The sequence below is a fragment of the Crocuta crocuta genome, unplaced genomic scaffold, assembly GCF_008692635.1.
Source record: "Crocuta crocuta isolate KB4526 unplaced genomic scaffold, BGI_CrCroc_1.0 scaffold630, whole genome shotgun sequence".
NCBI lineage: Eukaryota > Metazoa > Chordata > Mammalia > Carnivora > Hyaenidae > Crocuta > Crocuta crocuta.
The window spans coordinates 444086-460947 of record NW_027532833.1 but is presented as its reverse complement, the minus strand read 5'-3'; the positions used below and the strand labels follow the sequence as shown (position 1 = coordinate 460947).

At 42.3% G+C, this 16862-nt stretch overlaps 1 protein-coding gene across 1 annotated transcript in view; it reads right to left on the bottom strand.

Moving 5' to 3' along the window:
* Nucleotides 1-16862, bottom strand: part of GK (glycerol kinase) — a 75769-nt gene that overhangs the window by 21713 nt on the left and 37194 nt on the right. The window contains exons 7-12 of the mRNA XM_077745321.1: nucleotides 15968-16105; nucleotides 13775-13881; nucleotides 13220-13328; nucleotides 9571-9623; nucleotides 4113-4155; nucleotides 3529-3609 (exon numbers count right to left, since the gene is read on the bottom strand). Of these exons, the coding sequence (XP_077601447.1) occupies nucleotides 3529-3609; nucleotides 4113-4155; nucleotides 9571-9623; nucleotides 13220-13328; nucleotides 13775-13881; nucleotides 15968-16105 (531 nt within the window). The remainder of the gene's footprint in view (nucleotides 1-3528; nucleotides 3610-4112; nucleotides 4156-9570; nucleotides 9624-13219; nucleotides 13329-13774; nucleotides 13882-15967; nucleotides 16106-16862) is intronic.

Here is a 16862-nt window from a genome sequence, read left to right as displayed (position 1 = left end):
AATTGAAAGGCGCTGGGGCACCTGGATGGCTCAGTCAGTTAAGCGTTTGACTTTGGCTCAGGTCAAGTTTGAGCCCCGCATCAGAGCCTGCTTCAGATCCTCTGTCTCCCTCTCTCTCTGTCCCTCCCCTGCTTGCGCTCTGTCTCTCCTCAAAAATAAAAAATAAAAAAATTAAAAAAAAGTTTCATTTCAAACTGCAAAAATTTCATTTCAAAAGAAATGAAACAACAAACAACAATAGCGCAAAGAAACGCATTATGCTGCCTCCAAATCAGCAGAGGGAGAGTGGAAGACTGAAAGACTTGAGATACACAGTTACAATTTCAGTTTTTAAAAAAATGCAAAGTTAGATTTTAATAAGTCAGACTGCCAAGCCTAACAACAATCTGTCCACTTAAAGCAATGATTGTCAAATATATACTCTGTAAGCACTTAAAAAAATGGAAGTGGTGTGACCACGTGGAATCAGCAGGAATTTACATTTACCAATGTAACTTTCTCCTTTGCCCCCCTTTTTGTGTGGTTCAATTTTTTACATGTCTGTTAACTGAAAAGAAACTTGGAAGATACAGAAAAAAAAAATCCTATCTACTACAGTTAACATGTGTGTGTAAGTATGTATGTTGTGGCTCCGGCTGCTAGGTAAGGAGATAAAAGAAGTGACCTATCTGAGATGCAGTGAAAAGAACAGTGGACTCAGGAGACAGGAGATGGCACAATGGGTGGCCCAGGTGTCCAGCTTTTGATGTCCAATAACCTAAACTTACACCCTGGATCTGCTACTTACTAGCTTTCAAAAGTTACCTTGGCCAAGTGACTCCAATTTCACTTCCTACTATCAAATTCCTTGTGAGGGAGGTAGAGAGGCCTGTTTTCATCTGGTCCACTATCCCTCTCAGCTTTAAAATCCTATGAATCTTTAAAAAAACTACATGAATTGAAACAAAATCATAAAGCGTGTGCCTTTTAAGTCTCCAGATGAGGCAAAACTGGAAAAACAACAAAGAGTGAAAAAAGAATCCACACTGTCAACAACAGGCTGAAATCACTATCACGAAACAGGAAGAAGCAAAGACCTGAATTCGGATTAGCGAAAGATCTGCACGGATGCCCGGCCGGCCCAGTCATTAGAGCACGTGACTAGGTCTTAGGGTCTGAGTTCAAGTCTCGCGTTCTGTGTAGAGATTACATAAGGAAAAAGAAAGATCTGCACAAAGACAGAATGGAGAGGACTTGGCTTGATAATGAGTCATTTGAGAAAGAGCCAGATATTTTAACATCTGCTCCCAGAGCCAATGATATGATGGGTATTAGACTAAATGAATGAACTCTCAGGTTACAGTAGCGGAAGCTGTGTTTATGGTCAGAGAGGAACAAATCACACTAGTGAGTCCAGGTCAGATTACATGTAGAATATTCTATTCCATTGTGGAAGATTCTGACAAATTGGAATGCATCTAATGAAGGGAGTCCAGAACTAGAAAGCATCCAGAAACTGTATGACATCAGGACACCGGGGGAGTTTATCCTGGAGCAAGAAGACCCAGAAAAACTGACAGCTACCTGCTAGAGTTTGAATGCTCTTGACGGCTGACCTAGGTCTAGTGGTAGCGGTGCTAATAAGAAGCACTTGTGGGTGCTATCTTCAAACAGAAGTTGGAAGGCTATTGGTGAAGGAAATAAGAGAAGACTCTTCATATTGGGAGGGAAGTTAAAACCAGGTAAGCCCTATCCCAGAGTCCCTTTCCAGGTCTAAGGCATCAATAATTCTATTTTTTTTTTCTTATTTCTGAGAGAGAGAGAGACAGAGTGAACAGGGGAGGGTCAGAGAGACAGGGAGACCCAGAATCTGAAACAGACTCCAGGCTCTGAGCTGTCAGCTCAGAGCCCGACGCGGGGCTCGAACCCACGAACTGTGAGATTGTAACCTGAGCCGAAGTTGGATGCTTAAATGACTGAGCCACCCAGGCGCCGCAAACATCAATAATTCTAAACGACTGTCTCCAGTATAAGGAAAAAAGACTCTTTAAGCTGCTCAGGTTACTAAATTGCTATAAGGTAACACTTATCAGATGGTATATATCCGATGTGCCCAGCGCTGTACTAACAAGCACATTTCACAGGGGGAAACAGAGCAGAACAGGGCTTGCAGGAATTTAACTTCTGAGAAATGATAGGATACTGTTGTTATTCCCAAATGCGTCTATTATCCATAGAAAAGGAGTTGGGGGAGAGAGTACAGTGCTTATGTAGGGAGGGGCAAGAAAAAAACAGAAAAATCTTTGTGCTCTAGGCACAGCAACTAATATAATATTTGAACTAGAAACAGAAGTCTAACACTTGGGACCAAATTATCATCAGATCCTTTAGGAAAGAAGCCTCTGTAAGTCTTCAGATCAATCGTATATTTGTACATTACAAGGGAGCCATTTAAAATGGATTGTATGAGAAAGAATGAAATCTGGCCATGTGTAGCAACATGGATGGACCTTGAGGGTGTTATGCTGAGCGAAATAAGTCAGGCAGAGGACAGATNTTGTGGTGAACATAGTATAATATATAAGCTTGTCAAATCACTAAGCTGTACACCTGAAAGTAAGGTAACATTGTGGGTCAACTATACTCAAAAAGAAAAAAAAAATGTGGGGCGCCTGGCTGGCTCAGTCTGCAGAACATGTGACTTGACTTTGGGGGTGTGAGTTCGAGCCCCACATTGGGTGCAGAGAGTACTTAAAAAATAAAATCTCCAGGGGCCCCCGAGTGGCTCAGTCGGTTGAGCATCCAACTTCAGCTCAGGTCATGATCTCGCAGTTCGTGAGTTCGAGCCCTGCGTCAGGCTCGCTGTGGTTAGCCTGTCAGCACAGAGCCCACTTCGGATCCTTTGTTCCCCTTTCTCTGCCTCTCCCCCCACTTGCACTCTCCCGAAAATAAATATTTAAAAATAAATAAATCTTTTAATAAAAAGGAATGTATCTGATTTTATNCCTACACACTTAGACCGATACAGTCCTACTAGAATTTACAAATGTGATCGAAACAAATGCTTCCACTGAAAAATGGCACATATCTCCTCACTTTCGTTCCCACATCAAAATGTGAGACAACATTTATTTTTATGGGGAGACCCACGAAGGGAATTCATCTGCGTCTGGCCCCAGTGATGCTCTTTGGATCAGTGGGCCACTGTAGTTACAAAAACCACGGCATTTTCCAGTGGACAGAAATCCCGGGGAGCAAGTGAACACCCGCACTAAACGCCCCAGACAGAGGTTCTTCCGCTGTGCCAAGCGGCTACCAGGCGCCTCCAGGGACTGGCGAGAGACTCTGGAGCCCTGATCTCCTGGGTCTCCTCGGAGCCGTGTCCCCAGCTCACTGCCGGGTTCCTTCCACCCAACCAGATGCCCAGAAAGAAAGTGAGTTTTTCAGTCTTATCGATGAAGATTTACCAGAAAAGGTGTTAGAAAGCACTGTGACTTTCACTGGCTTTGTCGTTCGCCGTGTTACGCACACTGATGGGGACGTACTTACTTCCAACGCATAATACACCGGTTTGTCTCGGCCCAGCTTGTAAGCCACTGTGGTCAGAAGGCCGTGCTCAGAAAACACACACTGCAGGACACAGAAAAAGACTTCAGTGGCCAGGCAGTTAAAGGGTGGCAGAAGAATATTTTTAAAAGCTAAGATGAACCAGGTACGAAATAATTCAATAAATAATGTAACAAATACAAAAATAAATCTTAACAGTTAAAAGTACCAGNATGAGCACTGGGTGTTATGTGGAAACTAAGTTGACAATAAACTATTTGTAAAAAAAAAAAAATTACCAGTATTAAGGGCAGGACACTTGAAACAGTATAGAAAGTCTACCCCTTGCTCCAGATTAGATTTGCATTAAGAATCTGACAAGGTCCGAGTGTAGCTATCCCACGAGCAATTAAAGACACACATATAAAATTCAAAGAACCTGAAATGATCCTTACTAGAGCCACTTAAATTTAGTGATTGTCATCATTTTTATTGAGCTCTAAATTAAACCCTCATAAAGATTAAATAAAATCTGCAGAATCCTAAGCAACTTAATNTCAGCAATCTTTTAATTGGAAAAAACCAACCTTACGGCCTGTATTACACAGTAAGAAGCAGCCTGTCCCATACCTACAGTCAGGGGAAGAAGGAACAGTGTGACAATTTTATTAAAAATAAATCATGAAACAAAAACACAAATCATTTACAACGACGTTTAGCTTAGCACGATAAAAGTCATTCAAGTTTTAGAAAAGTTCCAAAAGTTACCAGGCATTACATACTCCTTCTGGAGTAACGTTTTAAAGATAAGAAGAAAATGTACTTAGCGAGACCCTAATGGAAAAATGCAAGCGTGGCATTTAGTACTTAAGTCTTGGCCCAGGACTGTGTTTATAAAATATCACCCAGTTCCAACCAATTCTATGTGCGGTCGCAGTTGCAGCGCTACTAACCCACGCAGAAGGCAGCGTTTCCCTAAGCTGGCTGCTTAGCTTCACCACTGTACAGTCAGGACGTGAGAAACAGCGCTATCTCCTGGCAGGGAGGGGAGGCCAGGTCCAGGGTGCGGGGAAGCTTAGCCGGACCTCGGCACACGTATCGTCTGCAGGACAGGGCATTCTAAACAGGCGGGAGAGATGGAGCCAGAATGGAACACCGCTGACGTGGAAAAAAGGAATTTATTTTACGGCAGCCTTATTCGTATAAGCTTTGGACTCTGCGACAAGTGTGGCACCGGACCCGAGTGAGTGGCTAGGACTCGTGCCAGGGAGAGGAATAATCCCGACTGATACCGGTAGCGGTCACAGGGAAACAGCTGGCTGTGACTGTCAACCCTGGCTCTCTACCGACAGTCCCGCCCAAGCCTGGGGTTCCCTCCCCATGGGCAGCAGGGCCTGGCTGCTCTTGGGACATTCCAGCAGGTGGGAGAAGGGGGAGTATGCAGGTCAGGGGCGGGCAGAGGGATCCCAGCAGAAGCTACTACCAGTCAGCACTAGGTCAGCAGACCTTAACAGCTGCGTCTGTTGTGTGGAGCAAATAGAAACCGCGGGCAATTTTTTCCAAAAAACATTTTTCCAGGCATCACTATCGCGAACAGGAATTAACCCAAGATCTTCTATCTCTTTTCACTCAAATATATCCTCTGCCTGTACATTCACAGCGAACACATTCAGGGAGCACGTGATTAATGAATATCTACATTTTGTAAAAAACGATTTTATTGGGGCACCTGGGATGGCTCAGTCAGTTCAGCATCTGACTCTTGATTTCAGCTCAGGTCAGGATCTATAGAGCCCTGCGCTGCGATTCACACCGATCGTGGAGCCTGGTTAAGATTTTCTCTGTCCCTCTGCCCCTCTCCCCCACTCCTGCATTCTCTCTAAAATAAAAAAATTTTTAGGGGCGCCTGGGCGGCTCAGTCAGTTAAGCGTCCGACTTCAGCTCAGGTCACGATCTCACGGTTCATGGGTTTGAGCCCCACAATGGGCTCTGTGCTGACAGCTCAGAGCCTGGAGCCTGCTTCAGATTCTGTGTTTCTGCTCTCTCTGCCCCTCCCTCACTCACAGTCTCCCTCTCTCTCTCCCTAAAATAAACAAACACTAAAATACTTTTTTACATAAAATTTTAAAAAAATTTTATTTTTAAGTAATCTCTACATTCAACATGGAGCTCGAACTCACAGCCCCAAGATCAAGAGTCACGCACTCTACCAAGTGAGGCGTCCCAACAGATACCTACATTTTTAAAGATGCCAGTCAACTAACACTAGGTACAGGCAATAATAATCTGCTTCCACAATGCTGAAAAAGCTATATATTTTAAATTAATCTCCTTTAACAAATATTCTTAAAAATGTAAGTTAATGACTGGTTTCATGCTTTTTAAAGGAGAAATCTGTACCAATTTGGCCCCCATATAAACACTCGGTATACCAGACAGTAGTGTACAAACCTTGAAGTACCAAAATGCCGCAAAGGTTCAAGGCACTTAATGAAACTGAATTTTAAGTTAGTATACTTAGTACGTAATTAAGGAACATCATCAGTGTATGAAGAGACTCTTGCTACATAGAGGCCACTGCTTCCAAAGCAGTACACAGGCAATTATTTTTCTCTTAAATTTTATCGTTTTTTCTTCCCAGTCATTAAACATATATGGAGCTTTCAGCATTTATATGGTAGACCTATCCTTTCTCAAGATGGTACTGTGTTTGAACATCCTAGAAAGAGGTCTGACTTTTCTGACCTCTGTGATGGTAAAGGTTGCCTGCTGTCCCTCACAGAGGAGGGTGCCCTCTCAAAGATGGCGCCCAGGAGGAGCGGAGTGAAAGGCCTCCTTCAGACTACTTCATGCCTCTGGGGAGAAAGGGCATCTGTCTTAGGTTTCTGTCCTGAAAAGCAAAGTTGAATGTTCAAATAATCCCTGTTCATTCATGAAAGAATAGAAAATATGGAAAAGCTGAGAGAAAAATTACAATCACCCATAATCTGTTCCTCCACATCAAAACAGAGATGGGCTTTCCACTGAAGTCTGAGATGGCTGTTATTTGCTCCCTGCTGAGGTCTGAAAAGACTGACTCGGTTTTTGATCCCACTATCTCCAACTTTCAGGACTTCGTTCTGCCCATCACTTATCTCTCATTCATTTTACAAGTCCCATCCGCTCTCTACTCAGGCTCCAAAGAAACATTCTCTGGCCTTGCTCTAGCTTCAAAACACAAACAAACAAAATGCCCCAAACTTGCCACGATCTTGTTAATTAACAAACAGCCTACTTCGCTCACCATTTCTGGATGGTCATTTTTGCAAAGTACATTCTGTCCGGCTGTCCCTATTTTCTACCTCCCCACATCTCTTTTGGCACTGTGCAACCTGGCTTTCATCGTGAGCGTTCTACTGAAGCTTCGTGCTTAAAAGTCACCACTGAAGACCCACTTTCTACGTACAAATGTCACTTCTCGTCCTGAGTCTCCGTGACCTTTTCGGAGCATTTTGTACGGCTGACCAAGCCGCCCTCTTAACGTCTCTACCCTGGATTTCCTTATTAATGAATGATTGCGCTCCATTTCTATGAATGTCCCATACTGTGTCTCTTACTTGTCCTCAGGACCTCCTCTACCTGTATGCTTTTTCGTGGGACACCTAGTTCTACCGCTTCAAAAACTGCCTCTGAATAAGGGAAATTTAAAATCTCTATTACTGAACTCATTCCATATTCACAAGTGTGTGCAATGTACAGCCTACCAGTACCACAGCCATGTCCCAAACTGAAAGTATACTATTCAGACCTGCTCCTTACTTTGGCTCAGCCTACCCACTGGGCCCAAGTGACTAGACCCCATGCCTATTTCCTGTCTCTTGTCCTTGCACAGTGCCAGAGATATTCGCCTGCAGCCTCCCTCTCTGTCGCCATCCTTTTTTGCCCTTATTTTCTTTATCAGGATGCCTTTATGGTCTCTTCACCTTTAGTGTCTCCTCACTTTGGTCAAGAACTTTGATGGTATTAGTGAATGGCTCTAGTCACTCTGAAATCCAGCTCATAAACCTTCAGAAGTCTCCCACTGCCTCATCAGGGAAAAACTCCTCAGTCTCAAAGTTAGAGTGTCACGACATTTCCCACCACTGCCCCACCTGAATGTTCACTACCTCCTCTAAACCAAGGCTTCCGTTTCGCTCTTTGCCTCTTTGTTCAGTGTTCTGTGCACTTGCCAATATAGCTCATTCTTCAAAACACCTCAGTATTAACATAATCTTTTGTGATTTTTCTTCCCTTCCTTTGAAACCCAACAGCAGGCTTTCGAAGTTTCTTGTGGTACAGGAGCTCTGACCTGTAATACGATGAACTATGTATTTGTGTTCTTTCCCCTCGGGAAGAGAACTACGAGCGCAGAGATCGGACAATTCGCTCTTTCCCACCTCCAGCCTGCAGTGGCTGTAGAGGAACTCGGTCAGCCCTCCTGCACTTCAATTCATCAGTTCAGGACCTGGCTGATGAAGGCTGATGTGGGAAGGGAGTAGAGAGGAGGAAAAGCAGACAGTTTTCTCGGGTGCCTCCCACGTGCTCTACACCGGGTTAGGTACCTGATAGAGTGCATCAGATTTACGAGCATTACCGTGCCTGGCAGAGGGGGAAGGTGGGGGTGAAAGAGCCTAGTTTTCTATCATTGCTCTGGGTTCTGGATACAGCAGCCTGGAACCGAGAATGCACAGTGTGTTTCCAGGCCCACGCTCACCCAAGCTCTCTTGATCATACCCTCAGGACACCAGGACCTGCAAAGATTTTTCGTATCTCCTCTCCCCACCCCCCCGAGAAAAACTCTCACACAAATAATGTCACACTCTCACATGGGGACTGCTGACCCTGCTAGGCGACCAAATATTTAATTTAAAATGTTAGAGATTCCATTATTCACAGAAGAAGAACATAACCACTGAGATAAACATTGTTGAGACAATCAGGAAATTCTCTAGAAAAGAAGAATTCACTGTACAGAGTCTCCTGCNGGCAGAGAGGCTAAGAGCCCCCGCTAAGTCGAATCCGATCAATCTGGGGGCAGAGGCAGTTTCTTTCACGTACTAGCTTAACCACTCCTGAGCATCTGTTTTCTCATCTGAAACTGTGAGAAACCTTATACAGACTCCCCACGAATGAGTGGTAAGGAGACAAAGTTAGGGAAAAAATGCACCAAATCTCGACTTCCATCATCGCTTCCACTTTCTGTTGAAGGAGAAACTCCCAAGTAATGAAGTGGGGTGAAAACACAATGCCAGGAAAACAGCACTGAAAATCCCACAAAAATCTAACTTTATACTTATAGTGAGAAAGTCTAAGATAGGAACGGTATGTTGAAAAATATCGTTTATTTAAAAAAAAAAATTTAAACTACTCTCTACACCCAATGCGGGGCTCGAACTCATGACCCCGAGATCAAGAGTCACATACTCCACTGAGTGAGACAGCCAGGTGCCCCTAAAAAATATAGTTTAAATCATGATTCAGTCTCCCCCTCTGCTCTGTCCTCCTCTACTCCCCACCATGAATACTTTAAACTAAAACTTAGTTTCTGGATGGAAAACGTATTCAATTTTATAAATTAAGGTCTTTACAAGCCTTACCAGTGTGCTTACATATGGTATAATGTATTTTATTTGAAGGAGATAAAGAAAACCAAATGGCAGAATCTTTTTTTTTAATTATTTTTTTTACATTTATTTATTTTTGAGAGACAGAGTGCGAGAGGAGGAGGTGCAGAGAGAAGAGACACAGAATCTGAAGGAGGCTCCAGACTCCAAGCAAGCATTCAGCACAGAACCGGATGCGATGCTGGAACCCATGAACCATGAGATCATGATCTGAGCCAAAGCCAGATACTCAACCGACTGAGCCACCCAGGCACCCGCCAAATGGCAAAATCTTAAGGGGAACTCTTAAGCTATTGATTTTCAGCCTTGATGAACTTCAACAGATTTTCCTCATTCAAAGTGTCAAAGAGAGAAACAAACAAACAAAACACCATTGGTTTTTTAATTTGTTTCTTAAACTCACGTATTTTTGGCTTGTCCATCCTGGAAGCACATTTGTCCCACCAATGCAGCNGCCTAGGATTTATTTTTCCTTTTTTATTTATCAAGCAATTAATTGTCTTGATTTTTCACTGCTTCTATTTGGTCACTGTTCCATTCCTTTTTGTTAATTTTTTTTAAATGTTTTTTATTTATTTCTAGGAGAGAGAGAGAGAGAGAGAGAGACAGCGTGAGCAGGGGAGGGTCAGAGAGAGAGGGAGATACAGACTCTGAAGCAGGCTCCAGGCTCTGAGCTGGCAGTCAGCACAGAGCCCGACGCGGGGCTCGAACCCACGAACCGCGAGATCATGACCTAAGCAAAAGTCGGACGCTTAACCGACTAAGCCACCCAGGTGCCCCTCCTTTTTGTTAATTTTTAAAAGTGTTTATTTTATTTTATTTTTTTTTTTGAGACAGAGACAGTGTGAGAGCGGCAGAGGGGCAGAAAGAGAGGGAGACACAGAATCTGAAGCAGGCTCCAGGCTCCATGCTGTCAGCACAGAGCCCAAAGCGGGGCTTGAACCCACGAACTGTGAGATCATGATGACCTCAGCTGAAGTTGGACGCTTAACCGACTGAGCCACCCAGGTGCCCCCATTTTTCCATTTCTTAAAACCCTATAAGATAGGAGGTATGCGAAGGAAAAGGTAGAATTTAGTCAAAAGATTCTCAATGGCCCCTACCGTGTCACGTAAGAGCAAGAATCAGCCAATTTTGTGGCTTCTACTCGTTTTCCATAGTTTAGGAAGGGGGAGGCTGATTCAGATATAGGAAGAAACCCACGACCTGGAAGGGGACTAAGGTTGAGGAGGAAGCAGGAAGATGACACTTACCCCAGATATTGGCACACCTTCCAAGGCCCCAGCTTTCTAATAAAATTTTAAAAAAGGATCATGAATAATCACAAACTATCGTCTCTACTAACATAACTGCAACAGGAATGAACACGAATAGCAACATGCCAGAGCATGTGGGCAGACAACACAAAGCAAGTGGTTCGACTACATATGTGGCTCAGAGACAGACACCAGATGTATTTCTAGCATGACAAGAAGAGACATGGCATTGGAGAATGGATGTCACACGCTGGACTCGGACTCTGGAGACGCGGGTTCTACTCTTGGTTAGTCAGTGTTAAGCCACTGAGCGGGCCGCTGGGACTTCTCTTTGCCTCAATTTCTCTTGATCTACAAAATGGAATCTAGGTAACAAGAAAGTCTAGGTCCGACAGCTCTTTGCTATTATTGCCGTTAATAAGGAAAAGGAAAGCGTCCTTTAAAATGAACATATAAATCGCTATGAAAGCAGTATGGAACGTTCTCATTTTGGAAGGGCTGGATTGTACCAACCGTCCTTCCTACTCCAACTACTCCAGGTAAGTGAGAAACACGAGCGCATTTGGGGACTAATATTTGTTCATATAGCCGGCATCATTCTTCAAGTTTAGATAGGCAAGAGTTAAATGTAGGTCACGAAGAGCGGTTTTCATTTTGATCAAATATGGCCAGCACTCTAGAACAAGAATGAGATTTAAATGGCTGTGTATTTTACAGAACGTATTCAAAAAAATATTCAAATACAAAGCAATCTGTGCTGGTTAAGGAACCAGGGGAAAGGAACGTGATCCTTGGAGAAGTGTGACACGCTAGGAAGGGTGCCAAACAAAAGCTTTGGACGGACTGAGCCCTTAGCCTGCCATCTGTGAGCCAGTCCCCCAGCCACTGGGAGCTTACGCTTTCCTACCTGTTTGAATGAGGGTAAGAACAGAAGCCACCGCACACGGCTGCAGTGGTAAGGAAATAAGAGCATCTATTTTTATGCTTTACAAAATAGAAAACATCTTCTAGATGGTGGATATCATTTTACTTCTTTCACACTTTCCGCTTAACTCAAGACCTGCTCTTTTTACGTGCTGTATACATTCTTAGAAAATCTGGACCTGGACAACAGGGCGAATTTCATGAAGAACAGAGTCAATCTGTAGGAAACCTAGAGGCTGTATATCTTAATATACTAAGATACTAAAAGATGCCTTTGCTTATACTACCGGAAGCTATTATCAAACCACCAGCAGGATCTACTAATGTGCATTCAGGCACATAAAGCGTTCTTTTTTCTTCATAGGGAGGGCTCTCTGGAGGATTCCCAGGAATGGCCTCTGGTGAAGCATGCAGAAAAAGTGACAGTGCATTTCCAACTAACTAGTCTGAAAGGCTGGATGAGTTTCATTTAAGACAGGCGGTTAGGACATTTAAAAACCACATCTCATTTTCCCGTCGTGCTAAAGCCCAAAGCACATCACACCTGTACTTTGTCACAGGGAACATCGGAATTTCTCACTCGGGAAAATGACCTTAGTCGTTTATTTTGAAACACCACTTTCAGTCTTAGGGGAAACTTAAGAACAAACAGATACGAATGAGTTTAAAGGAAACCTGAAGCTTGCCTAGAGCTTAAGAGTAATTTGGAGGGTCAAGGAGATTCTAGAAGAATCGGTTTAGTAAACGACTTCGGTTTGTCTAAAACTAAATGGAAATGCACTGTATCTTTTCCAAATGAATGGGTAGCATAATTGGTGGGCGACCTACTCACCAGGCTATGAGAGATTTTCTATAGTCAGCAAGGGGGAAAAAGGGGGACAGAAGCATAATATTTTAAATGCAAGAGAAAAAATTAGGCCAGTAAATGCTTTTTTTCAACCGTTCTCTAAAACTGTTTCTCAGGAATAAGTTCTCTTCCCTGATCTAAGTCAGTACGTAGACAGCTCTGAAATCATCGAAGCACTTTCAGTATAGATGAGCGATGCTTCCCTTAAAAAACTCCACGGTACCTTAGAAGGCTTTATTATAAGTGAAATATTTAAGAAGTCTGCTCAAGCTTTATCCAGAGCATTTAGTATTTAACCCAATTTTTATTAACTCTATAAGGAGAGTTTCTAATATTTGTCATGAAATGTCTAAACAATATTTTTTGCAATTTATTTTAGTCCTATTTTTGACTTTTATCATCAATTCTAGATTTTTGTGCTCAAATACCAGTTCAAATCCTCCTGGAGGTTTATCATCCCTGATGTGTCATCAGAGATACTCAATGATAATAAGCACACTTTTTGCGAAAACGACTTTTTCTCTCGGTTTCAGTGAAATTGACAGCAAAATGTGTATTATGGAAACCTGCTTAATTAGCAATCACAAGTCAGAAAAAAACCCTTTGCTTTCAGTTTCTTTGCTACAGTTTTTTTTTTTTTTTTTTTAAAGGGGGCTGACAAAGAATCTTAATATAAAAAACATGGTTTGGCTATTAAAAGAAATTCAACAGGAAAAAGAACACTAAACTGTGAGGACTCCCTCCCATAAATTATAAGCCAGCACCACAACTACTGAACAGTTTTTTTCAATTGAAAGAATAAACCGGCTCAAACCATGTCACCGTCTGTAGTTAGAGTATTGCAGTAATACTTTAAAGTAGACTACTTTAAAAGTAGAAAAGAAGAGCCAATTAAAGTTTATAAGATGTAAAATCAACTGGTAAGAAGGCTTCTAAAAATTTTTAAGTTATTAAACTATTTAAACAGTGCTAAATTCTCATTTTATACGCTACCAACACTTACAGAAAAGTCACAACTCTCAAACTAGGAAACGTAACACAACTGCCTTTTGAATTCCNCCAGCTTTCATTAGGCCATAGATCTCAGAAGAACTCCGGACATTTGGAAGAATTTTCATTGGAATTTCAAAAAATCTGAAAAACAATTAAACACTGGTCATTTAACGCTATTTTAAATAACTATCTGGAAGCATTTATATGTATTTAGAAGCAAAAATGTAAGTAACTATCAGATAACGGCTGTATTGGAGTGCAGAGTTAAATAATAAGCCAGCAGGCCGTATGGCTATTTAACATTTGAACTTGATACAAACAAACTGATAAAAAGTAAGAAGCACACAACACACGAAGTACTTTTCTAAAGAAACCTAATCTTCCTAATCAAGACACTTAACTTGGCCTGTCTGTTACAGATGCAACAACAGGCTCATGTTTGAATACACAGTAGAGACTTGCGCACTGAGTGTTGAAGCACCAACAATCCAAGTTTGGTGTTCCACCGACATCGGAAAAGAGTAAGATTTATGTTAAAAATAGGTAACGTATCTAGCAAGGGCTTCTTAGGGCAAAACCCAACTTACTCGCAGAGCTCTTTATCCCACTCCAGAGAATGAATGTTGAAAAGCATTGTCCTACTTGCATTGGTTACATCCGTACAATGGACACCTCCGTTGGCCNCGGTCAAACTCTAGACAGAATAAAAGGGACAAGTTAAATCTGCACTAATTTGCAATTTAAATTACAAGTCATCAAGGGCTGTACGCAGGAGCAGAGTGCAGAAGGCAGGAGAGAATGGAAGGTTCTAATTGTTGAATGCTCAGGTTTCCGGCAGTGTCTCACAAAAATACAATGGGAACTACATACGTAATTTTACGTTTTCGAGTAGCTACATTTAAAAAGTATAGAGAAGCAAGTGAAATTAATTTTAATGATACCATATATTTTGTTTAACCCAAATGTCTCCAAAATATCCTTTTAACATAAAAAATTCTTTCAGAGACATTTTACCTATCGACTGGATTTTATTTTTAAGTAATCTCTGTGCCCAAGGTGGGGCTCACACAACCCCCAGATCGCAACAGTCTCACACTCTAGTGACTGAGCCAGCCAGGTGCCCCAGTATTTTACCTTTTTAAATACAATATATGTGTTACACAGCACATGTTGATTCAGATTAGCCGCATCTGAAGTTCTCAGGGGCAAACATGGCTAAGTGGCCACCATATTAGCACAGTGCTGGTCAGTTGGGAGTTAGACAAAAAACCAGTTTTGTTTTCATCTATTAGCCTCGGAAAATGTTGTCTTATCAGATTTGGTCAAATATAATATATTGACATGTCTGCCTCTTCAGGATCTTATAGAACTCTGTGTTATTTTTTGAGAACAACAATGCTCGTTGGGCTGTGCCGACCCAAGCATGTATCCCAAAAGCAGAGGTTTAAAGTCTCTGGCGTCAGTACCCTCAGAGCTGAGCTGAAAGGAGTGCCGCTTTCTTTGGGTGTGAGCGGTAAGCGGGGAGGCAGGGCCAGAAGTGGAGAAAAGGCCACTTGGCATCCTGTGAGCGGGTGCCCCTCGACCCCGCAGCAAAATGTGCCCCCTCGTCTCCCGCAGCTCGCAGTTGCCCCAGCCTGCCTTACTCTGGTTTCAGGCAACTGATCATAGTCAGAACTATGTCAAATGCGCCGGGGTGAAAACCGGTGGGCCCCGGCCAAGCAGGGGGAGGGGCAGAGAAGGCGCTGTTTCCTGGGACTGGTTCTGGAACATCTGCTCGGTGGGTGTGGCCAATGAGAATAGGGACAATTTTCTTGTGAAGCTCTCGTGACTGGTGAAAAAGATTTTGACACTGAAGTCGGTACAAATGAAAGCGTATGTGTGGGACTTGCTTTCAAATGATCTGTGGGGAGAAAGAGCATGTGAGTGTAGCTGAAACAAGACGGCCCAGAGTTCATCACACTACTCCCTCTACTTTGGGGTACATTTGGAAATGCCCACAATAAAAATAACAGAGAACCAAAGAGAGAAAGGGCGAGAGGACATGTACTTGTAAGATAAATCTGGGAAATGTCTAAAATGTTAGTTTCTACTCATCTGTGTTCAGCTTAGGCAGTGAAATTTCCACTATGATCTGTTACAGTATGGCTTAAATAAGGGACAGCTGTGTAATGCTGAAAGCAAACGCTAAAAGTCACACAGATGTTTATCATGTTAACTAGGTGCTTCTTTGAAGAATAACCAGTGGAGGGGCGCCTGGGAGGCTCAGCAGGTCGAGCGTCTGACTCTTGATTTCAGCTCAGGTCATGATCTCACAGTCGTGGGATCGAGCCCTGTGTCAGGCTCCGTGCCGAGCATGGGGCCTGCTTGAGATTCTCCCCCTCTCTCTCTTCCTCTGTCCCTCCCTCCACTCATGTGAGTGCACATGCTTGCTCTCTCTCTCTCTCTCTTTCTCTCTCTCCAAAATGAAAAAAAAAAAAAAAGAAATGACCAGTGGAAAAGAATATATGACAGGCAAGAGAAAAAGACTACCTAAATTAGTAATTACTAAGTACCTAAATTAGTCATTCTAAAGATAATAGACATGAGACAGGTCTTTGGTGATCATCCTCCATTTTTACTGAAATAAAGCAAGAAAAAATGAGGAGGATGTAAGGAAAAATGCCTCTTAAATGGAGGCTGAAATGTCAATTTTGCCAACTAAAATGTCTGAACTCAGAACACACACGGCCTAAAGAATTTCTGAAAAGCTTTCTCCATGCATGCATCATATTTAAACATACCCAAATAAGCCATGAATCAATGGTCCCAAAAAGAGCTCTATCTTCTTCAACAGCCTTTTGAACTTTTCTCACATTGTCAAGGAGCCAACGAAGTTTCACGGCACTGAAGTAAGTGCTAAGTGGAAGGCCTGTCTTGGACTAAAAACAGGTATGAAGTTCAGCCAGCAAATTAAATGCCTAACTTTTTAAAATAAGACACCAAACCCAAAAAACTCAGCAATCACAAAATATTCAATGGCGCTAAAGCCAAGCCCATGGTATTACGGATAGAAATAGTTTTCCTATCTTGTGGCACGAGAAAGCATGCTCACGAACAAAGATCAGGGTGATGTGTTTGCAGTTCAAAGAGCATCCACGTTGCAAGGTAAAGAGAAAATTAAATGACACAATACCCTGTAATCTAGATAGGGAACATGTAGATGGTAGCTTCTGTGATGAGTACTACATGCAGAACCTAGTCCAAAACTCTGCTTTCGCTTTGCTATTTTAAACTATTAAAAATCAGAGACTACATCAAATCATAAACTAATGACCATACCAGAAAATTGTTTTAAAACATAGAAGACTTGACAACAATATTCTTATTTGTGCAAAAAATATATATTATAAACAAATATATATATATTTACACACACATATACATATTCAAATAACATAACATGAAGTAAGTAGAGAACAAAGTAGAGCTCAAGGACATGCTGGATGAAAGCAACAGTGAGCTGTTCTATAGAAGAAAGTAGTTGCCTTAACCCAGCGAATACACTGAACAGAGAGACGGTGGACTGAATAAAGGATAAAGGCTAAATACAATGGACATACTGGCTTATCAGTATTCCTTTACAATGGATCAGTCCAACTCCTATTTTTGTTACTATATTAAATACCAGATTTATTT